Source organism: Morus notabilis, unplaced genomic scaffold (genome assembly GCF_000414095.1).
Source record: "Morus notabilis unplaced genomic scaffold, ASM41409v2 Scaffold47, whole genome shotgun sequence".
NCBI lineage: Eukaryota > Viridiplantae > Streptophyta > Magnoliopsida > Rosales > Moraceae > Morus > Morus notabilis.
The window spans coordinates 35,447-60,820 of NW_010366182.1; the positions used below are offsets into that span (position 1 = coordinate 35,447).

Genomic DNA, 25,374 nt, shown 5'->3' on the forward strand with positions numbered 1-25,374 from the left:
AAATTACTATCATACCCCTATTTTAATTAAATATAAAATTAAAAATAAATTTAAAAAATAATAATTACAACATATATTTATCATTTTATTTGCCTAATATTATAATATTAGCCTAATTATTGTTAACTTTAATATTAAAAATATGTACTTATTTGTTTAATAAATTAATAATATATTTTAATTTTTTAACACTATTTTTCTTTTTATTTTATTTATTTAAAATTTAAAATTTTATTTTTATATTCTAAATAATTGTAAAATTTATATTTATTATTTTATTACCCTATTATTATAATATGTATTTTAATTATGACTAATTTTAATATAATAAGTACACAATTTATTTTTTAAATTAAAAATATATAATTAACTTAAAGGATATATTAATACTTTTACACTATTTCATTCTCATTCTAAGTAAATAAATGCATGAATGAGATTTGGAGTGATTCTGATTCCGAATCCTGTCATTAAGTAAACAACTTATTATGACTCCAATTCCTCACTCCGAATCCTATCTATTCTGAATTCTGCCCACTTTGATTCATGCCCATTCCAATTATACGTAAGTAAAAATGTCATAAATTTGTATCCCTTACTCTTGATTAATATATTATTTGACTAAAAAGAATATTAATCAAAATTAAGAGGTAAAAATTCAAACTTATACACTTTAAAAAGTGTTTGTCTCCTTTCCCCTTTTGAAATACATTTTCTCACGATTTTACAAAACCTGATAGATTTGGATAAGTTATATAGATGGAGATTGTTCCTCTTCGCTTTGAAGGCATAAGGGGGAAAAAAAATCCTCCCTATTAAAATGAAACAAATAAGGGATATTTATATTTTTATACCTATATTTTAGGTTTATTCAAAATACATACCTTCAATTTTAATCTCATTAAATGCATGCTCTCAAATTAGATTTAATATACGAATCTATACCTTATTCCAGTCAATAATTGATTTTAACCTTTAAAATGATAAAACTATCCCAAAAAAAGAGAGAAAAGAAACTAAGGCCTCGTTCACTTCGCTGATTCGAGTTTAAAATTCGAGTTGATATGTGATTTTATATGAGAGCTTTTTACTGTAGTTAAAAAGTTAGATGTGATTGTTTGTGAGAGCTTTTTACTATAGAAAAACTCAAATTCTAAACTCGAATTAGCGAAGTGAACGGGACCTAAAACTTTCAAACATTACAAACAATAAAAATACACACAAAATAATCCATTTTAATGGTATTTTGTATATTTTTTAGATCAAAACTGTAAGTTTAAGGTTTTTTTAGTTTCTTTTTCTTTATTTTTTTTATTCAAGGGTATTTTAGGTATTTTCAAGAATAAAATCAAGGGTTAGTTGTAGAAAGGTATAAATTTAGGTATTAAATATAATTTAAAAGTATACATTTGATGAAATAAAAAACTGAAAATATAATTTTTAAATAAATTCAAAACACAAGGTATAAAAAGATAAATATCCCAACAAAAAATTATCCCCATGTTTGGTTTACTAATTCAGACTGAATTTTTCAATCCAAAATTAACCACAAATTCGTATTTAAAAAACACCCAAGCAGAATTTTAATATGAAAAACTCGTACAACGGATTAGCACTCTGACACTTTAATCCGCAAAGCCATCTCTCCCCTAATTGAAAAAGGATAATTATTAGGAAAATAGTAAAATATAGGCCAATATGAAAAGCTTAAAAAAGTATGTAGGCCAATTTTTAGTTATAGAAATTAATAGGCCGTAACTTGTCAAGTTATGGTTCATAATCAGATAAGTTATTGACAAACTTGTCAAGTTATGGTTTATAACTAGATAAGTTATGAACAAAAACTGTAAATTATGGACAATAACTTATCAAGTTATAATTTATAACCAAACAAGTTATGGACGAAAACAGTAATTTAGCCTATTTATTAACTTATGTAAACTATTGACTTATTAATTTTAATTCATCTTAAGTTTTGACATATTTCCTTCTTTCTCCCTAATTATTATGTTACGTAAGACAAAATAAGGCTTGAAAAAAGTCGTCCAGTGACATCTAATAGTATTTGCTATTTTCAACATTCATCAATCATCACATCTCCCAAATTTAGTGTATTCGTTTTGCTCGAAAATTATAATTCTCAGCTTCATGAAGCGGAATACACTCCCAAAAACAGCAAATACTAATTAATTCCAAAGCAGTAAACAACCAAAAATAGTAAATATTAACTAAATTAGAAAACATGGTAAAACTTATATATATACAGATCGGTTACCTTCTCCCTCTTTTTTTTTTCCAGGAGAAAGGTCACCTACTTCTAAGGAAAGGAAAAATAACAAGGGAAAAAGAGACAGATGACGCGTCTGGCCTGAAAATTTTCGTGCATGGTGGAACTCATCATGAACGAAAGCATGTCCAATTAACAACAAAAAGTTTGTGTACAAGCCCGGAAATTGATGAGCTAGAATTTTCTTTTGCTATTTGTTTGGGACATTTTTTGGGAAAATATTTCCTTTTTCTTATTTTGATAGGCATACAAGGAACCAATGCAGAACCAACTATATCTTGGTGATGTGCGTCAGTATAGACACAAAGCATAATGAATGCACCCATCCTCGTACCTGTGGAAGAGTTCTGTAATTTTTGGGTGTAGATATGTGAGCAAAATTTTGGGTGACATGATAACTCCATCTTTTACTTGTCATGCAAATCCTTTTTTGGAAGTAAATCAGGCCTTCTGAATCGGAAATTGAATCTCACACCTAGACAAGGGAACAAAACAACCATGAAAATCTTTAACAACCAAAAAAGCAGACATTAACATGATTTTGTTAGGCCACCGAGTACCTGCAACACAGAACCAACACACACACACCACAGAAACAATACCACAACTAGATTATTGAAGGAACCTCAACCAAAGGATCCAAATTCATTAATCTTCACTGGAATCCACGAGCTTAGCTCGGCCAGCAATAAGGAAACAGTAAGAATAAGTTTTCTTTCCCGATACCTTCCTCTCGCGCACACTCTCCCTTAAATCCCTAAGGCCGTTGTAACCTCCCTACTCTCTAGGCACTATTCCCTAGCCTAGCCTAACCACCTACTGGCCACATCAGCAACCTTTCTCACACACTCACATCCCTTCCCCAACCGAAAACGTTACGAGCTCCTCTAGAGTACGTTTGTTCGTATCTGTTTCGCCTAGGCCCGGGTGTAACAGATTTCCATAAGGGTGTCCGTAAATTTGTCAACAGGCCATATGTGCACACACAAAGATGTCTAAAATCTAAATGAACGCATACAAAGAGGGGGAAAAAAACATGTTAATCTAGAAAGCAATGATCGAGTTCTGTTATCTAAACCCGATACTATCTCAAAATCTACTGAACAAGTTTACTTGAAGTTGAAGTTGACTGTATCTCAGCATAGACTATTGTTCGGTTAACACTACCATTAGTGGCACAAGTCTGTAATTTAGAAGAACAAAAATGATGCATTAAGTCGAGATAAAGACTCCGTAAACAGAACGAAAATTACCACTTGAATTTCTTGAGAAGAACTTTAGCACCTCATCAATGATTATGACCTACAGAAAACATAATAGAATGAGCATTGAATTCTGAATGCAAAGTTCAGCATCGCATATACCCTCCCCTTCTTTAGCAATTATGTAAGGAAAATGCATTCTGTACCTCACATCTACTTAGTAGTTTAAAAGTATTTAAGAGACCGAGTGGTAAAGAATTCTAAGAAACATGTTCCTTTTTCAGAAAATTTTATAGTAACATATATCCTGAAAATATATTTAATACTTTTAGATACACACACATACATACATACCGGAAATGAAAGATAAAGGACAACCGCCCACTCAGACAACGATAACGGTGTCACCTACATCAAGAAACCACATAGCAACAGAATTTACTTGTGTGGAGGGATGAAAAGAAAGCAAACCATCACTCGGGACTCAAGAGGTAGATCTTAGATGCAGAGAATGACTTACAGAGAAAAGAACAGAGAGCGGATGCACATACAGAATTAGTATGTGAAGGAGCATAGTAAGGATGATTGAAGCAAGAAGCCACATATTACTCCAGGGACGGACAACACTGGAAAGAAAAACTAGACAATCAGTTATAACGCATAATAATCCTCATTTCATCATAGAAGATAGAAGTAATAATTTAACTATATACATAGACATACATATTACTCTTTCTTTGCTGACACAAAATCAACATAATCAACATGTAGTGGAATCCTTATTTTGAAAGAAAATATGAAGGTCAACGTGCAATGTTCAACAATCCAAACACAACTTATTATCCAAAAGAAGCTAAACAATTTTCGTATAGACAGAAGTATCATCAATTCTGAGTTTCTGCATATTATATTTTTAGAATTGAACAGCTGCAAACCGAATCTTGAGCTTAACTAAGCAGACACAAAACTACATGACAGCAACACATTTTTCTGAATCAGCAATTTGACCTACACTATAATTTATCATACACGAATGTTGATAAGATCCTTTCATTTAGCAGCACCCCCCAATTTCTATCCAATAATTTCACATTTTTCCTTCTGAGCTAAACATTGATAAAAAAGTGTTAATCAATACCTAACAGCTAATTTAATTCATTTTAGCCAGATTTACTGGTGAACCATGATTCAGATAATGTAAGACCTTATCCAGGATTAAATTCAAAATATAACAGTTGGTTCACATACTTACAGAAGAGATTGGTTTTCACTAAGATTATTCAGAGCATTAAACATTTCAACAACGACAAGCACGGTCATGGACACAGTTGATGGATGCCTATCATCAAAAATACTGCATGGGTAGGTTGTCTCCCTTATTGAGCATGAGTCAAAGTTCATCTGAGGTAAGAGACATTGAACATAAACAACAAAATTTCAATAGAAAATTAGTTTGCCCCATACTCAATACTGAGGAAAATCTTGGTAATTAAATCAACATTCTAGTTACAGCATATTTAGAAGCTTACCAGCTCACTATAAGGAAGTCTAGGACCGCTATCAGCATACACAAACCACCATATAAATCCCGCAATCGTGGCAAGGCCAACATAAGCTGCAAAAAAGGTAAAAAGCAAATAATAATTTATACGTTTTCTATAGGAATGGTATAAGAAAAAATAAATACTGTAAAGAACTTTTCATGAAGACAGCAATTAGCCTTCAATTGTCCTTCCATCAGTGAAGGATTTTAAGGAAAGACAAGTATCATATAGCTTAGTTGGAAAAATCTAACTTTAATTTTTTATGAAAACTTCAGGTTGCATTAGACAAAGGTTTTAGGCATAGGCATTTAAACTCCTGTGATCTCTTGTACTGTTAATTTTGCTATAAACATTTTGTTTTTTATCAATGAAAAAATAAAATAAAAATAAAAGACGAAAGAAAAAAATCCCAGATAGCTGGCCTCGTAGAAAGATTAGGAATTATTGTCACTTGAGATGAACAGATAAAATTGCAACAGTAAAAACAACTAAGAACGCTACCAAGTTGGTTGTTCCTAAGCTACAATAAGCAACATGTAAAACGTCATTAAAAAAAAATAAAAAATAAAAGAAAATAATAAAAAAAAAGGTGTAAGAATTGAAATTCAAGCATCACTTCCAAAACCAAAAATGTAAAATGAAGTTTGGTTTTTCATTTCAAAGCTTTTAAAATCTCTCTACCTATATTTGGCAATAAATCCTCGTCATTGTATCGTAAGAGTTAAAGAAAAATTAAATAGATTTGCAGCTAATAGGTAATCAGCATAAGAAAGACAAAAGCAACAGGTTCTGACATTCTCACAACCTCCAATTACTAAATAACGGAAGAACAGCCATCCAGTAACTACTGCCTCGTGCACCTGCATATTCAAATTGAATTTAAACTGAGATCGCAAGAGAAATAACTCTATATGTAACAGAAAACTGAATACCAAAACTATTCATATAAAACTGATAGGATGTATAGCTAATACGACGAAGGGCAGAGTTCATTGACAAAAAACATTAAAGGGACTGCTTTGACGTGATTCTTCAAGAGTATGTTTCACAAACAAAAGATGGAAAAAGTAAACACAAGTGGATTCTGCAAAGTGGCCAAGCGTATAAAATTGCCAACCCTAGGTCAAGTCTCATTTAACATCCTCTTTGCAATCAATTATCAATAGAAGAGAAGATTAATAAAAAATTCAGCACGGAGTAACTAACAAATAAAAGCCTAGATCGTATCATTATACAATACCTTACGCGGTTTAGCCTTCATTACATCAGAATCTAGCTTATTAAAACCAATAGCAGTGGCCGGCAAGCCATCAGTAACTAAGTTAACCCATAGCAGTTGGACCTGGATAAATAATAACAAGAGATTTCAAAACAAAACCTCTTAATTGGCCATTAAAAATATGAAGAAAAACTAATATATTAGAAATTGAAAAACAAATTGAAAATTTAAAAGATAAACTAACTGTTGTTGTCCTATAAAATCGATCAGCAAGTTGAACTTGAAAGATCGAATTATGTTCGGTGAATACACAGTCAAAAGGAAAGGCAGTTTGAAACTCGAAAGATCGGTGAAGAAACTCACAGGAGCAAGAGTATCAGGTATTCCAAGTACAGCTGCTACAAAAATACAAACTACTTCACCAATGTTGGAAGAAATCATGTATCTGATGAACTGCTTAGTGTTATTATATATAGCCCTCCCCTCAGCAACAGCCTGACAAGAATTAAAACGCTGGTAAATTTGAATGGCATAGTTTTCCTTATAAAGTAAACTCCATTTTGCTATATGAATAGTTAGATAAATAAAATAAAATTATACCGCTACAATGGTAGCAAAATTGTCATCTGCCAAAACCATATCTGAAGCACTCTGCAAACAGACAATGAACATGTGAAGAAGACACTGATAATGCTAAAACTGAAATCATGGGACCCAATTCTATCCATGTTGAACTTCAAATTGCATTGATGACTTGATGACAATGTAACTTGGCATTTTAAGAGGGAATCGCTCCATAACAATGTACCTTCGCCACCGCGGTTCCAGAACCCATGGCAATTCCAATATCCGCCTTCTTTAGTGCAGGTGCGTCATTGACACCGTCACCCGTCATCGCAACCTACAAAGAGACTGGTACTTAAACATTCCCCGGAGAACAAAAAAGCCATAGTTACCCAACTTTAACAAAGCTTATTCCAAAAAGACTTGGATAGCTGATAAGCTTTGAAGATTTTAATGAGAATAATACTTTTTCTCATTCCACGATTGAATTACAATCTAGTATTTAATCTAGAGTGGCCGGCGTACCAGTCCACAAATCTAGGAAAGGAAAAACAGAAAGTGAATCCCTTTAATTAGGAATTCCACCAAAATAGGAAAGCTAGAAATATGCTGTACCTAAACAAATAAGAAAAAGATACTAAAAATCTATTCTAACTAAATATAGATATTTCCTAACTAATTACATAATTCTACACTCCCCCTCAAGCTCGGATTGTATATGTTGTACAAACCAAGCTTGGAGTTTAGTTCATCGAAGCTTTCCTTTGGAAGTGCTTTGGTGAGAATGTCAGCAATTTGAAATCTTGTTGGAACATATCTTAGTTCCACGATACCATTGTTGACCTTTTCAGAGATAAAGTGTCTATCAATCTCAATATGCTTCGTTCTGTCATGGTGAACGGGATTCTTGGCAATACTAATGGATGCTTGGCTATCACTCATCATCTTGATCATGTCTTTGGTCTCAACTTTGAGTTCCCTTAACAGCCGCTGAAGCCACATTCCCTCACAAATTTCCAATGCGAGAGCACGATATTCGGATTCTGCACTGCTTCTAGAGACCACGGCTTGCTTCTTACTTCTCCATGTGACAAGATTGCCCCATACATATGAGCAGTAGCCGGTTGTAGACCTCCTGTCAGTCAATTCTCCTACCCAACTAGCATCTGTGTAGAGCTCTACATCCCGATTTTCAGACTTCTTGAAAAATAAACCATGTCCCGGAGTTATCTTCAAGTATCTCAGAATTCTATTCACTGCTTCTAAGTGATCCTCACTTGGATTGTTCATGTGCTGGCTTACAATGCCGACGGAATATGCAATGTCTGGTCTTGTGTGTGATAGGTAGATGAGCTTACCTACAAGTCTCTGATATCTTCCTTTGTCAACTGGAACACTTTCCTCAGTTGTATTAAGCTTCCTGTTGGAGTCCTTGGGCGTGTTAGCAGGTTTGCACCCAAGCATGTCTGTTTCATTAAGCAAGTCTAGAATGTACTTCCGTTGGGATATGACAATTCCCTCTTTAGACCGAGCTACCTCCATTCCCAGAAAGTATCTGAGAGTTCCAAGATCCTTAATCTCATATTCTGTTGAAAGCATCCTTTTGAGTTTGAGAATTTCTCCTGCATCATTACCTGTCAAAATGATATCATCTACATATACGATTAGGATAGCAATTAGATTTCCAGGAGAGGACTTTACAAATAGAGTATGATCTACTTGACACTGATGGTACCCATTCATTATCACGGTTTTAGCAAATCTGTCAAACCAAGCACGAGGAGATTGCTTTAAACCATATAGAGACTTCTTCAATTTGCAAACCATATTGCTGTTTGAGTTGTTTTCCAAGCCAGTGGTATTTCCATGTAGACTTCCTCTCCCAGATTTCCGTTCAAAAAGGCATTCTTAACATCAAGTTGGTGTAGAGGCCAATCTCGGTTTACTGCAAGAGAGAGAAGGACCCGTACCGTATTCAGCTTGGCAACAGGGGCAAAGGTTTCCTGGTAGTCAATCACATATGATTGAGTGAAGCCCTTTGCTACAAGTCTAGCTTTGAACCTCTCGACACTTCCATCTGCTCAATACTTAACCGTAAATATCCACTTGCAGCCCACAGCCTTTTTCCCGTAAGGTAATTCTGTAAGAATCCATGTATCATTACTTTCCAGGGCCCGAATTTCTTCCTCGACCGCTTGTTTCCATGCTGAATCTTTTAATGCCTCTTGGATAGAGTTAGGAATCTGCACACTATCAAGTTTTGTCACAAAGGCCCTGTAAGATGGTTGTAGCTGCCCATAAGCTACATATCTTTCAGTGGGATGACTTGTACACCCTCGGATACCCTTCCTTTGAGCAATTGGCAGAGAAGAATCATCAATGTGAGGCACAAGAGACTCAAGGGATAAGGAATCCATACCAGTGTGAGTATCCGAGGCAGGTGGACTTGGTTTTGGCTCTTGACAGCCCCGGTTTTGCATAGTGTCTTTTATGTGCTCAATGGGTCTTCGCCTTCTGGAATAGACACGGAGTTCATGATTGCTAGTGTCAGGTTGATGAAGATTGGCTTCGAGTGGGGCTGTTTGAGTATCAAGATTTGGTTCAACATGACTGTCAGTGGAGTTAGGCATTAAAGAGGACTCTTGAATGAGTGTCTTGAAGAGTATCCCAAATCTGATATTCCATTGAATTCTCGCCTTGAATTTCGGATTTGGGATAGAAGGGCTGGTTTTCAAAAAAGGTGACATCCATAGAGTTGAACACTTTCCTAGTAATAGGAGAATAGCACTTGTACCCTTTTTTATTCAATGAGCAACCAAGAAATATGCATTTAAGTGACTTGGGATCGAGTTTGGTGCGATGTTATTGGTGAATTTGAACAAAGGAAGAGCAACCAAAAACACGCAGTAGTAAGTCAGAGGAGAAGGATCTGATATGTGGATAGGTTTTAATGATGACATGACGTGGGCTTTGAAATTTAAGAACTCGGCTGGGCATCCTATTTATGAGATATGAGGCTGTGAGTACGGCTTCCTCCCAAAAGTGTTTAGGAACATGATTATAGAACATAATTGAACGGGCCACTTCAAGCAAATGCCTATTTTTCCTCTCAGCTTCCCCATTTTGTTGAGGGGTATCAACACAAGAACTTATATGAATGATGCCATGTTTGCAGAGATATGGACCAAGAATGGAATTGAAATAATCCTTGGCATTATCTGTCTTAAGGACCTGAATTTTGCTTTGAAATTGAGTGGAAATCATAGAATGAAAGGATTGAAATATTGATACTGTTTCAGATTTCTCTTTCATAAGGAATGTCCAGGTTATTCGTGAGTGATCATCTATGAATGAAACAAACCAACGGGCTCCATTTATATTTTTTACTCTTGAGGGCCCCCAAATGTCACTGTGAATCACGGAGAATGGTTTCGAGGGTTTGTATGGCAGGTTAGAATATACACGTCTGGTGTGTTTTGCAAGCTGACACGTTTCGCATTGATAGAAATTAGACTTTTTATTGATGAACAAATGTGGAAACAATTTTTCAAGGACAAAGTTCGGATGACCCAAGCGAAAATTATGGGTGGCAATTCGTGTCACGTGTCGTGTTCATGTCGTGTTTTGATCGTTTCTTTCTAAATTTACAGTCAATCCGAACACGACCCGCGACACGAAATTTTTTAAAAACCGCAACACGAACACGACACGACCACTTTACGAGTTGACACGAGACGACCCAAAAATGACCCGTGACACGAAATTGACCCGTGAACCCGAAATTGACACGAAAATTGTATACTTTTATTTAGTTTTTTACATATTAAAAATAACTTAAAATTCATAACACACTAAATTACAATAACATCCATTGAAATTAAACAAATAATAGTATAAGATTTTAAGTATAACTATCATGATATCATAAGTTCATAATAAAATTTAAAATATGCAATGAAAAATATATGTATTTTTTAGTTTTTTACGAGTTTCGTGTTGTGTTCGGGTTAGGCGGGTCCAACCCGAAATTGACCCGTGTTTTTCGTGTCAATTTCAGGTCGACCCAATGCTGATCCGAATCTCTTTTTTCTCAACCCTAACCCGCAAAATTCGTGTCGTTTTCGAGTCGTGTCGTCGTGTCGTGACCCATATTGCCGGCCCTAGCGAAAATGCCATAACATTACTTGACTCTCAACTAACATAGACTCAGAAACAAAACTGATAGAATTAGAAACAGACTCGGAAACACAACTTGACGGATGAACTTGTCTACCCAGAGGATCATTTTCTTTGAGCAAATATAGACCACTACGCATCTCAGCACTGCCAATCACCTTCCCCGAATCTGCCGCCTGAAATACACACAAGTTTGAATAGAATTTAGTCACACAGTTTAAGTCACTCTGCTAAATGACTCGTGCATGGGCTGTAATTGTGGAAAATATTGATGTCTCCAGTCATATGATTGGAGGCTCCGGAGTCGACTATCCAAGGTTTCAGTTTCCTATTATGCACAATATGGGCAGAGAAGGGAATACCTTGGTGTGCTAATAGACTGGTTGGTTGTTTGGTAGATGACTGTGATGCTTGAGCGGAGGAGGAAATATTACCAAACAGCTTTTGCAGGCCTTCCAGTTGCTCCTTGGTGAACGGACTGGTTCCTTCATTGTTTTCTGGTGCAACAGCAGCGTTCGCATGTCTTTCCCGGTTTGGTTTCCAGTCAGCAGGTGTCTTTCACGTGACCAAGTTTCTTACAGTGCTCACACCATAGGCGTCCCTTCCTAGATTTATTTTCTTGAGATGAGTTGTGAGTGTAAAAGGCTGACCCTTCAACAGGGAGAGTAGGAAGGGGTTTTATCCCCATGATTCTCCCTCTGACTTCATCTAGGTCTTTATTGAGACCAAGAAGAAATCTGAAGGTTCTTTCATGTTCAACGATTCTCTGATATAAGGCAAAGTCATCAGGACACTTCCAAGTATAAGTCTCGTACATATCTAATTGCAGCCAACAACGTGTGAGATTGTTGAAGTATTGAGTGACACTTGATTCTCCTTGTCGTAGGTCGTACAGTTTGGTCTCAATCGCAAACAATTCAGATGAGTTTTCAGTGCTGGAGTATGTTTCATAGGCGGCCTCCCAGATTTCCTTGGCCAACCTATAGAGCAAAAAATTCTCTCCGATCTCCGTGGTCATGGAATTTATGAGCCACGACATAATCATGTGATCATCGGTTTTCCAGGTTTGGTATTTAGGATCTGCCATGTCTGGAGCAGGGGTTTCGCCTGTGAGATGTCCATCTTTTCCTCTACCACAGATGTACATAAAAACTGACTGTGACCATTGAAGAAAATTATGGCCTTGGAGTTTATGGTTTGTGACAAGATGAGAGGAATTATCAGTGATGATAGGAACTGATGAGTGTGGCTCGGGTGTGGAGGTGATTTCTGATGAAGAGGATTGTGAGGCCATGACGTATTTGGTCATGGTGAGAATACGGCAAGGGAAAGGAAGGCCTAGGATGAGTTAGGGTTCAGAGATTGTCTCTGATACCATGAAGATTTTAATGAGAATAATACTTTTTCTCATTCCATGATTGAATTACAATCTAGTATTTAATCTAGAGTGGCCGGCATACCAGTCCACAAATCTAGGAAAGGAAAAACAGAAAGTGAATCCCTTTAATTAGGAATTCCACCAAAATAGGAAAGCTGGAAATATGTTGTACCTAAACAAATAAGAAAAAGACACTAAAAATCTATTCTAACTAAATATAGATATTTCCTAACTAATTACATAATTCTACAAGCTTCTATTTACTTCATCAGTTAGTAGTGTGTTTCTACATATAGATTCCAAAACATTGAAGACAAAACAGCAAGTTTGTAGAAAGAAAGAACCCCTCATTTCCACTCATTTGCATTCGTTTGCTAACAGCAAATTTTAAAATAATCTCGTCACTCACTCTTAACACTTTTTTTTTTTTTTGAAACGGACTCTTAACACATTTCATCGCAGAAGATTTTTTTATTACATTCATCAACAACTACGATTAAAAATAATGGATGATACTCCTCTAAAAGTGAAGAGGTTGAGTCAATATAGAGCATCAATACAAGACCACCCACATCATTTTTTTAGGGGCTATATACAGCACCAACATATGACCAAACAGCTAGGAAAATGACCAAACATCAGATGATACTCCTCTGAAAGTGAAGAGGTTGGGTCAATATACAGCATCAATACAAGACCACAAACATCATTTTTTTTAAGGGATATATACAGCACCAACATATGACCAAACAGCTAGGAAAATGACCAAACATCAAAAGCTGCCAAAAACACACACAAAAACTATAACCTCAAGTAATGAAAATTGCAAAGTTAACAAGTACCAAAATTAAATTTCTAAACCAGCAGTAAGGCAAGCATTTTGAAGTTATCTGACTGGTATAAGTTAAGAGATATACCACTTCATTCTGGTGCTGTAAGGCCTCAACCAGCATTTTCTTGTGAGAAGGTTCAACCCTAATTGGTTAAGAAAAAAATCTGAGTGAACAAATGAGAACAAATCCCATTGAAAAGAATTACAATACGTCATCCACATTTTCAAAAAACCTGCAAAATAAAACTAAGATGCAAACAGAATACCTGGTAAAGAGAACCATACGCTGCAATGCCAATGTTTGTTGCAATGCAGGTAATTCTTCAAACTCAGAAGCAGTATAAGAGCGTCCAGCAAGATCTACCAAGTCATCAAAAGCACCTATCTTGCGGCAAAGTGATTCAGCTGTAGACTGAAATTGTGTTATAATTAGTAAATAGTAAGGTACATTAAACCCGTAGATAAATATGAAGAAAAAAAATAACAAAAATAATAACTAATGATGTCTCTGCATTGTATTCATCTTTATGCATTATGTTTATGCCTAATTATGATGCAAATGAAAAACAACTGTACACGTACACACACGTGCATAGACATATGAGATATACATACTAACATATATGTATGTATAAATATACACGTATGTATACATGCATATGTGTATTTACACAACCCACAGACAAAAATAACTGCACACCTAACTTCACAAGGACACCAACTTTGACTTACCTTGTTATCGCCTGTTACAACTATGACTCGTATGCCAGCAGTCATACATGAAAGCATAGCACTTCTCACTTCTTCCCTTGGTGGATCAAGCATTCCAACCTTCAAGAGCATTATAAGAAAAATCATGCAAAAAAAAAAGATTCTAATGAAACATGTTGAACCTCAAGACTAGATTGACCCGCAAACACTTTAAATGACAAACCAAATTGAACCGAGAATGATGTGAGCTTAACTACAAGGTAAAAGAAATAAAAGGGAAATGTAATCACTGATTGAGGCTATAGTCACAAATGTGAAAACAAGAGCAACAAGTAAATAATTACCTACCTTGAGTTCATAATTTTAAAAAAAAAAAATGGAAAAGAAAAATTCAGACAACATAGTAATTTGAATTTGGAAGACCTGACGTATAGCAAGATGGTTAGTACTTGATATAGACGGTAAATAAACCTAGCTATCTATATCGGGAGAGAAAGCATACCAACCCAATGAATGTCAGGTCCCTCTCATCATCGTAGGAGATTGTCTGTTGACCAACGGGCATCTGCTTCAAGGCCAGCGCCAAGCATCTTAATGTTTCTTTTCCAGCAAAACTGACCAGAAAAGACAAGTTTGCACAGTGAATTGCTATAAGAAGATATTATCTGACGAAAGTATAAAAGTGCCTCAGCCTCTCAAATTGGAAGGAATGCCAGAATTATCGAGTTAATGTTAAATGCCAAGAAATCAGACAGAAAATTTTGGTCCAAGTTCATTTATACTCCAACTTTATCTAATTTGCTATTGAAAAGTACATATCATAATGATACTGATAGGCTCCTAGAAGTTAATATGGTTAGTTAATAAGAGTGTTATCTTTTAGGAACATTGTGAGACGGTTTTAGGTGTTGGATCTGATTAGTCTTGGCTGTTAGTAGTTATTAGAAGTGAGTGAGCAGTATAAAATGAAGGGATTAGGAGTTAGAAGGGCATAGTCAGATTATTTGGGATTTGGGGCAACCCTTGGGAGAACTGGTGGTCTCTTGAATACCACCGTTTCTGGGTTTCTTTGTACTCTTTTATCTGTTAATTCAATAATAATTCAATTTCTTGTTCATCAGTGTCTTAGAAACTGCCTGGCTCCTATCAGATACTTAGGATCCAATGACAAACCAATGCGGGAAACATACTCGTTTCTTTCATCCTTTCAACCAATGTTGAGGATTTCTATAGGGATAATAAAAGGAGAAATCATCCAGAACATATTAAAAAAAAATCCAGAACAACCTAATCAACTAAACAGGTAATGCATGTATCAATGTCAAGAAGCAAAAGCAAGCAGATCCAACTGATCACGACCAAAACTTCGAAACCATAGATCATCAACATCCCAAAACTTCAAAAATTCTCAATCCTTTCTAAACTAAATACAAAAATTGCTGTAAAATTATCACATATACCGATTCTTATTTATACATATGACGTATGAATACGCATGTAATACACTCTTAAGGAATTGAATAGAACTCCCAATGAAATGTTATGGTGAAAATCACACATTTGATAAACTGAAGCCAACTGCAGTGCACTATGAAATTTGACGAAACAGGTAACAACACAATGTTGGAAGAATATATTAAAAAAAAATAATCTATCACCTTCTAAAAACACCACATGATTTTAGGAATGTGAATTATCAAGGAAAAAAAAAACATTTTCAACTTTGGGGGAAGAGGAGGAGATGCACCAACCTCTGCAACCTCAATTCCAGCTCCGCCCGGGTACTGGCAGTAAGTGGAACCGTGGAACCATTGTCATTACATAAAACATTTGTGCACCTAGAAATGATGCTCTCTGGAGCACCTTTTGAAAACATTATCTGAAGATGATTTCGGCTGCATAGGACACTCATCATTTTCCGGTCACGAGTGAAGTCTGCTATAGAAACCTGCAAACAGTAATCTTAGATTTGCCTCAAAAATCAGATAATAACATAAGGTAGGGGGTCGAGTGTTACTTTTCAAGGGCACACTTTATGAAAAAACAACTTTTTAAGCAGTGTCATTTCCTTGACACACGTGCAGAATAAGATTACATACAAAACCACTCTTCAAGAAATACCAAAGAAATCTGAAGATATAGAACAAGCAAAAAAGCAAAACATATAGACATTAGGCCAAAGACATTACTGTTTTAACCAACATAATTTTCTTTTTCCTTAAAAGCAAATACTGTGAGAAGAGATAACGAACAGAAAGCATATTTATTCCCAAGGTACCATACAATAACATAAAAACAGAAAGAAAATACATTAATACAAGTCATTCCCGTATATTAAAAAGGAAATAAGAAACAAAAGATATATATCTTAAACATATTGCAAATAATAACCTTTCTGAACTGATCCTCCCAATAGTGATTACAGTAAGATGCACGCTCGTGTTTGCTAAGCATATTCAGTGAAGAAGGCATAGAATCAAAGCCCGGAAGGCCAACCTGAAACAATGAAGTTCAAACAAGTTTGCACGTTAAAGAACTGCATGATAAAAAGTATATAAAGGAGAAACAAAGATGAAAGAAAGAAGAAATTTTAATGAGGTAAGAAATATCAGATCAACCTTTTCAGCAAGTACACGGAGAGCCACTTCAGTTGACTCGCCAATTTTTTCATAATTTCCTTTGTCCGGATTATATTGTAGAATAGACTCATTACAAAGAGCTGAACACATTGATATGTGAATTAGACAAGGCAACTGTGCTGGAAAGTCGAGCTGCAAAAAGTTGGACAAAATGTGGATAGGATTTCCTGAAAGAAGTACGGAACAAAAGAAATCTAGGTCTAGTCTTGAAGATGTTAATGAAGTTAACAAATATAAAATGAAATGAAAAAAGGAAACTAATGAAAACCATATTGTTTCTATTTGGATCTAAGTTAGGTGTTAAAACTTTGCACTCAGAGAGTTTCATCTGCTCAAATTGAATAATTATCATATCAGCATCAAATATTCCATCTAGGAGTGCTACTAGAACTGAATCTTCACTAGTGCCTGCGGTCTAGATAACTACCTGTGTCCCGGTACTGTCAAAGATAATGCCTTCCGGTGCATACGTTGTCCCACTGACGTTATATTCAGCAATCAGAGGGCCACGTTGTACTGAATGAACCACACAAACCTAGAGAAACAACAGTGAAATAGATGAATATTCACTAGCACTAGGTTCTAAAATCAGGAAAAAGAGTTATTAATGGAGTTCTTAATTCCAATCAAGAAGGCCATTACAAAAGTTAGGAAGAAAAATTGTACATGTATGGTTCTTCCTTGGCAATTATGGTAACCCTCTATTATGATAAGTTCCTGTCTTTGCACACACACCATAAATAGATGTACTAGCATACCCTCTATAATAATTTCAAACGGGATTAATTTGGTCCTCAATTCTCGTCAAAAAATTTATCTCAAAAGTTGCAAGTTGATTCACAATCTTCGGTGCATGAATTTAGTGTTACTAACATTACTGGAGGATTAACATTCATGCAACATGATTTACTTTCAAGGGTGTCAAAAAGAAAGCATTCACTTTATACGATAACATCTTGAAATTTTCACCTTTGAAACAGACATCATATTGGTGGTCAGAGTCCCAGTTTTGTCACTGCAAATTACTGTGGTGCAACCTAAGGTCTCGACAGATGGCAAAGACCGAACAATGGCATTCAACCGAGCCATCCGCTTGGTCCCGAGAGCCAAACACCTACATTATAATCAAGCATGAGATGTCCGCCCACATTGAATAGCCTTTCCCAAAAAGAAAAGTTTAACTGTGCATAGCATCTCAGAGGTTCCAGTGGTCATTTGTTTGATTCATCAAAGTTTAAACAATGAAAGAACTTACGTTGTAACGACAGCTGGAAGTCCTTCAGGGATTGCTGCAACAGCAAGGGCAACTGCAATCTGGGTAGGCACGAGAAAGTAATTTAAGAAAAAGGTCATTGAAGCATAAATTTCAACCACCCAAATCAAAAGAGGAAAATCTAGATAAAGAAAAAAGAAAGGAGGGAAGGGGTGCCAAAGAAAAAACAAAAATACATTAGCCTAAACATATATGTACAAAATGCATAATTGCATATTGATATCGTTGTATCATCCACAATCTGTCACCCAGTATCAAACAAGTTCAAGCTTTACTCAAGATGTCAATTAGCCTAGCAGACAAGGGAAAACTTTTTTTTCCTACATCTTTTAATTGATAAATAAAATCAATTACAAGGGAAATGAGGACAAGAAATCCTCACAGTGTGAAAGAAAACCAGCTCACAGAAAATGAAAGAAAACAAAAGCAACTAAAACTGCCAAAATTGTACAAGAGAAATTTGAATTTTGAACTACATAACCAATAAAGGGGTCGTCCACACAAATTACCTTGAAATAATGAATAGCACCACGCATGAACCCTCCATGAGAAGGATCGCGAAAGTGACCAATGTTTACGATCCAGACCAATACACAGATTCCAGCAATAACCTATACGCACATAGAATTAGGAAAAGGAAACACTAGTGAACCTTTATATGTGTGTGTGTGTGTGTATTGTTGGAAGTGTCCACTCAAATAAACTACCATAAAGAAACCTCATGCAGGTTAAAAATGCTTGGTTCATAGAAGCAGTTTCAGGTCATACACGTCAGTCTCTATTCTGTGTCCAAAGTAAAACTTACCTTAGTTGATACTTTCAGGTATGTAAAATAACAGTACAGGTCAAGAATGCTTCTTCGTTACAAAAATTTTTTCTGGTCATGCAAATTTTTACACTCGTTCAACTTTGGCTAAATTGAACTCAAGTTTAACTAATATGATTTCCCATACGTTGCCCACTCCCGAAATAAATAAATAGATAAATAAATAAACACCAGTCAGATGACAACTCTAGAAACATGTTAGAACAAACAAAAATGCTGTCAGATGACAACTCCAGAAACATGATAGAACGAACAAATGCTGTACTAATAAATTTTTCTCAAAATATTTCTGGAGAAAAATCATATTTGCTCGGAACAATATAACACAAAGATATGATCCTACTAATACAATCCTATGCCATGGTGAATATCAAAGAGAAAAGGGAGAAACTTTGCAGTCATCACCTTGGCCAGAAAAGTACCAAACTCATCCAGCTTTTTCTTCAGTGGTGTCGCTTCCTGCAGAAAAGAAAATTTTGAATAAACCAAATGGAAACTTGCAAAGGACTTGTCCGCTTACCTTTCTATTTTTCCCACCATTAGATACTAATGAAATCATTGTAGAAAAATATAGACACCGACTATATTATGTCACAGAAATTTGGCAACAAGATCTCATGCAGTGAATAAACAAAATTGAAAATATTGACAAACTGATGATTTCTCTTTTCTGTCTCGAACATGACAAAAGAAACTTAAGATTTACAATTCTTACATCTTCTGTTTGGAGCATTGAATCACGTATGCTACCCATGGCAGTGTGAGCCCCGACTCCAACTACAACAGCTCTAGCCCTGCCAGCAACCACTATTGTACCCTGGGCATCAAAATATGTACTTGAATAAGTCAGTGTATCAAGTTAGGATAATTTCGTGTGGACAATATTAATTTGAAGCAAAAGTCTAACTGCCAGGATATAATATTAATTTAAAAAAAATATTATGCCATGACATAATATTAATTTAAAAAACAATGAAATGAAGTGCTGTCCAATAAAAACGGGGAAATGGAAACACAATCTTAATCATTTCTTTCCCATTTTCTCCAGTATATTGTAGAGCACATTATTAACAGAAACAGATTCAGTCGTGCTAGAAAGATTAAGGTGATTACCGAGAATAGAATATTGGTCTTGTCTTGATACACAGCATTTGTTGCTATTGTGGACTCGAGCTCTTTCTCCACAGACCAACTCTCACCTACCATCATTGAGTAATATTTACTGAACACAGACGTTCTTTGATGTGAGGATTAGCAAAGAGAAAGATCAAACCAAACATTATAGAAGTCAGATTTGTTGATGAAATACAGCACTAATTTAATGCATGTAGATGTACAAAACTAATAAAAAGCACCAAGTATAACCCCCCCATTAACTATATTCACATAAATAAGAAAACTACAATAAAGCAATAATTAATAAAAGGAGACTGAAGTACGTGTGATAACTCTATTATCACCACTACATAAAGAAACACAAAATCAAAAGGGGAAAAAAAAAATTGGTGCTCCGGCCTAACAACAGGAGCTCTTAGACCTTCATCTTTATTTTATTGTTTTCAGAAACGTGCAGTCAAAAACAGGTGAAAATATATGTATATCCTATAGAAGCACATACAACAACAGATAACCTAAGGCCCCATTCTTTTCATAGTTCGAATCACAACTCAACATTTTGCTATAGTGTTTTCTCTCACAAAAATTTGAATTTTAGTTCAAGTTTTCCACTCAAACCTATGAAAAGAACACCCCCTAAGTTTCCTTGGAAATAAATTTTTTAAATACCTCTTGAACCAAAAATAAGGTACAGATGAGGATGAGTGTTCATAATTTCTCGCTAATACTTAATCTAAAGTCCAAAGTCAAACATCTCATTAAACTCTACTTGACGTAAAATATTGTCCCATTCCACCCTGTGCAAGCAAGAACAATCATCTCCTAGTAACATGCATGCATACCATATAAACATAGGGAAATTTAAATATACCCTGTATTTTGGGTTTACTAAGAAAGTATACTATCCATCTACAATTTGTTTTATTATAACAAAAGTTTTTTTTCGGCTTTTCGATTTAAAAAAAATGGGGTTTTCTTCTTTTCTTTTGTTTTTTTTTTTTTTCTTTTTACTTTCAGGGTGTTTTTGTCATTAAATTAGTCAAAAATGAGCCTTGACCATTTCAAGGTATAAATTTGTCACACATTTCAAGTGTCCTGGTTTATTTTGATCCTGGTATATTTGATATGGTCTAAAATATGTGCTTTCTGAATAAATCCAAAATACACGGCATCTCTCCCTATAAACATTTTTATTTTGCTCCAAAAGTTTAGAACTTAAAAACTTCAAAGCATGGTTCCAATTTGAAAGCAGGGATCATAATATACCAACTCTTACATATATAATCTTCTTAAATGAATCCATCCTCATTAAACAACAAAGACTCGCAAAACTATGAAAAGCAAATAAATTTCTCATACTAATAAACAACAATCAAAGCACTTGTCTACAAGAATGTTGTTGGATTAAGCCTCGATTTATCAACAAAATAGCAAGAATAATATGAACAACTACCTACTCAACATAGCAGTTATCATGCAGCAATAGTTGTGGTACCTGTAAGAATTGCCTGATCAACACGTAATTCATTACTTAGCATCTCAATCATTCTCATATCCGCTGGAACTTTGCATCCCACTAAAAAAATAAAAAAGTAATAAATGAATGAATGGTTGAATAAATAACCTTTAGAGGATTGCAATAAACCATTTTTGCAAACTCATAGAATCGACCAGCTTACCAGCAACTTCCACTATATCCCCTGGAACAAGCTCTGTCGCTGGAAGTATGGAGAAACAACCTACAAGAGTCGGTGACAAAAAATGTTTTGAGTTAATTTAGAGCATCATGCAATGAAGAAAAGTTTCTATCGCAAGAATGGCTAGATGGTGGAATGTAAAATCATAATACGTCTTATGCAAGTGATGTCACAAACATCAAGAAAGCATGAGAAACGGCATGTACGCACACAATAACCCCATTATGTACATACACACATATTTTGTTTCTTTTCTCTCAGGAACAATCAGAATGAGGAAATTGGTAGTTTCACACCCAACACGATAACAAAGATGGAAATATTAGGCAGGCAGATAACAAGAATAAGCACATCAAGTTACAAAGCCTGTCGACAGAAAGAGCTTCAATTTACCATTAAAAGATAATCTTTCTTATTCAAATGTTTTACGAGTGCTCCTATCTCCAAAGCACAACTTCATAGATGAGTAAAAATGCATCCTTTAAAAAGGCTGACCATACCGTCCTAAAGCATATACCAGAGCCAGAGAGAAATGTTTCCACGGGCAACTCAATAAGGTTAAACCATACAAATTTTGAGAAAACAGGCACAATTACATGTCCCGACAGGAAAATGTTCAATAGACAAAAGGTCTGAAACATGAGGCAAATTATCGCCAACATTTTAAGGCCATAAATTTGCTTAATAGACATTTACTTTACCATTTCGCAGTACAGTTGCAACATCAGCTTGATATGCACGTAGCTCCTGCAAGATTATAAAAAAAAAAAAAAGGGTTCATATTTAATGATTGAGAAGACCTTAATATCCCAGCAAAATTGGCCATCCATTAATGATGATGGCAAAAACGTTTTTCCACTTGAAGATCGGAATTACATATATCAAAGAGACCAAAATGAGCTCTAACTGGAAATTGCATACAAGTATCGAATACACTTCCAAAATTCAAGGAAATATGCTAATTGCAAACATAACTTAAGCATACTGCACGAGGTGAGTTTCAACAAGAAAAAGGTCAGCAAGAAGAATTCAAACTATCAGAACAAGGCTCCGCTATAGCTGGTACTTTTGCCAAATTTTAATACGTGTTGAAAAGCCTATGAATGCAAAACCTACCTCAAGGGCCTTTTCAGCATTTGTTTCTGTAATTACTCCTACAGCAGCATTTGCAGCTAATATCAGTAGAATAACCTGTACAAATAGCAATGCAATTAAAAAAATGAAAGAAATAACTAAATAAAGCAATAGCCTATAAAGACCATTTTGAGCAGGGGAAGCCAATATACGTCACTGAGTATGCACGCTACTTATGGAAAATACAATCAACTACAAAGTCAACGTATCATAAATATCATTGATCAAATGCAGAGTAATATCACAACATATTAAAGATGTAACCGTCTAACAGTACCAGTAATTCAACAATTCTCCTTAAACAAATTGCATCGAGAAATCTCCTATGTCCATGAATCAAGACTTAAAACATGGAAAACTAATGACAACAACAACAACAATACATAATTTGACAAAACCAGATATCAATCATTAAACTAAAGATGTTTTTCTTTGAGATGTGTATTATTATTTTTATTAATAGAAACAATGCCTTTTCAACAAATATACTTATTTGAAAAAATCAGATGGAACTTCATTAATAAAAGAGATGCTCTCATGCAATTCAAAACAGCTCAGCGAAGGAGAAACATAAGCCTCCACTACTCACAGAAGGCTCAAGAAATGCAGTTAACCCTGTTTCCCCATTAACCAAAGCCAAAATGAATGAAATGAGTGCTGCGGCTATCAGGATCTTAACAAGTAAATCATCAAATTGTTTCAAGACCAATTTCCAAAATGGTGCCCCTGCAAATGTGAAATAGACAAGCTTGAGAACAACCAAGATGAAACGTATTTAAAAGAAGCTTGATTTGCATTATTTTAAAAAAAAAATGAACCATATCAACAACATGTGTGAATATATAACTTTCTAGTTTTCTAAACCACAAAAGAAAAGAAATAAGACTGACAAATCCATATCTATAATAATAACAAAAGAAAAATCTTAGCATCCAAGGCTTTAGGTAAGGTGACAAGGAGGGGCGAAACCAAATCCGACCAGCCGGCTCTCATTCTCTTATCCCTGTCTACAACTTGTTACAGAATACTTCACAACAGAACAACTTAAGCATGTTCTTTTCCTTGATCTACAGCCTTGAATCTAGTAGTAACAGAAAGAATTTTCCTAATCCTTCTACACTTTTATGTCGGAACTTGATACAACAAAGAACAACAAATTAACTTGCTTTATGTAACTTCAAATCGAGAATGAACAACGAAAAAGCTGCATAGTGTATAGTGTATACGTACTTCTCTCCTCTGGCAGCACTGCAGATCGTATTTGAAGCATGTGACCAAAAAGGCAAAAAACATTAGACAAATAGAAGATAAAGAAAATCAAAACCAAAACCTATAAATATAAGGTGAATATACGACGGCGTGAAAAGAAATACCAATGAATGTTACCCTGAAAAAACAGAAATGCTAGAATGAACAATATCAGTACTTATTTGACATCTTCATACGCCACACATACTTAGAAGTCCATCTTATCCCAATACGACAGCCAAAAACAACTCTACGGAAACCAACTAGTAAAATGGGAGGGAACAGTCAAGTAATTTCTTCAAATTTTACTTATTTTGCAACTTGAAAACATATAACAATTGCAACATAATTAACATGAACGGTTTTGTGTATTTAGTTTGGATAAAATAAGAACAACAAAAAGCGAATAGAGTTATAATATATGGAATGACAATAACTAATTATACAAACACCTTAAAACAGAGAGTTTTTTCCTTCTCATTTTTTGGCGATGAATATATGTTCTTTGCATGTAGTCCTAAACAAACATTTATAATACTAAAAAAATACAATCCGATGGAATTCGGAAATTCATGTAAAGTACAAGCTTTTGAAAATAGAAACATACCGTTTTTACCGTAAAGCCTAGCATTTTGCGAAACCTGAGAGCGACAGTATTATTTTAGAAGAAGAAACAATTATGTAAGTTCGGGCTCTAAACTAAAAAGATTTCGACCGGCAAACTCGATTTTTAAGAAGACATAAAGGCCGGTTTGTTTCGCTCGTTCGAGTTGAGAATTTGAGTCAAAAAGTGAATTCGAAGTGAAATTCAAACTAGCAAACCGACGAGCCTAAAATCTTTGTCTGATAACGAACGAGCAAGTAAAAAAGCGCGGCATACCTGAGCATCGTTAAGGCCTTTGGTCGGTTCCACGCCAAAGAAATCCAATACCTAAAGCGCACAGAGAGCCAAGGAAACACATTAGTTGGGAACTCCACTCCAGAGAAGTAATGAAACAGAAGCGTAGCTCAGGCACGAAACTGATGACCAATTTCATTTCTCTGGCATTTTCTCGGAAACCAAACGGAAAAGGAAACCAATTTTTGGCTTATGCTGATGTGAATTACCTCAGTGACAGATCTAGCAAAAGCGTCCTCCATTTAGCAGTGAAAGGATTGGATCGGAGAAGAGAGCTTCAACTTCCGAGGCTTTAATATTGCGTCCTTTCTCCTTTCTCCCTCAAAACAGGTTTTTTTTTTTTTTAACTCGATTTGCAAAAAAAAAAAAAAGAACTGGGCTTCTCAACGGCTTTGGGCAGACGATATATTGAAGGAACCGTCACGTTGGGCCACCTAGGCCTTCGTGCGCTACAGACCGTTGCCTACACGTGAGCCCAATTCAATTCTGTACCTACGAACTTAATCTTGGCCTCAGTTCAGCCCTCTTGCCCAATAGGCAATTTCCATTCTAGGACAGGACACCCAAAAAAATAAATAAAAGGAAAAAAATGTAAATCGAGGAAAATTATTCCCCAAAAAAAAATGGCCG

At 35.2% G+C, this 25,374-nt stretch overlaps 1 protein-coding gene across 2 annotated transcripts; it reads right to left on the reverse strand.

The window, feature by feature from the left end:
• Window positions 1-1,504: 1,504 nt before the first annotated feature.
• On the reverse strand, window positions 1,505-25,044 carry LOC21387511 (calcium-transporting ATPase 3, endoplasmic reticulum-type). 2 transcript variants are annotated; one of them, XR_002903251.1, is made up of 35 exons: window positions 24,954-25,044; window positions 24,727-24,777; window positions 24,454-24,487; window positions 23,829-23,846; window positions 23,188-23,324; window positions 22,581-22,655; window positions 22,166-22,211; window positions 21,447-21,506; window positions 21,263-21,343; window positions 19,765-19,850; window positions 19,367-19,468; window positions 19,057-19,110; window positions 18,335-18,436; window positions 17,808-17,866; window positions 17,522-17,666; window positions 16,980-17,087; window positions 16,532-16,684; window positions 16,305-16,409; window positions 15,665-15,861; window positions 14,416-14,527; window positions 13,935-14,033; window positions 13,469-13,614; window positions 13,288-13,345; window positions 7,061-7,153; window positions 6,853-6,903; window positions 6,616-6,747; window positions 6,274-6,375; window positions 5,839-5,893; window positions 5,019-5,104; window positions 4,742-4,890; window positions 4,010-4,115; window positions 3,844-3,897; window positions 3,541-3,589; window positions 2,622-2,762; window positions 1,505-1,649 (listed from the first exon to the last, which is right to left on the reverse strand). XR_002903251.1 is itself a non-coding variant. In XM_024173267.1 (34 exons), exons 1-34 carry the CDS (start codon window positions 24,984-24,986, stop codon window positions 2,695-2,697), a joined length of 3,006 nt encoding a protein of 1,001 aa, XP_024029035.1. In that variant the 5' UTR covers window positions 24,987-25,044; the 3' UTR covers window positions 2,297-2,694. The 2 variants fall into 2 exon arrangements, 1 of the variants encoding a protein (XP_024029035.1); XM_024173267.1 differs by lacking the exon at window positions 1,505-1,649 and having other exon boundaries at window positions 2,297-2,762.
• Between the last annotated feature and the right edge of the window lie 330 nt (window positions 25,045-25,374).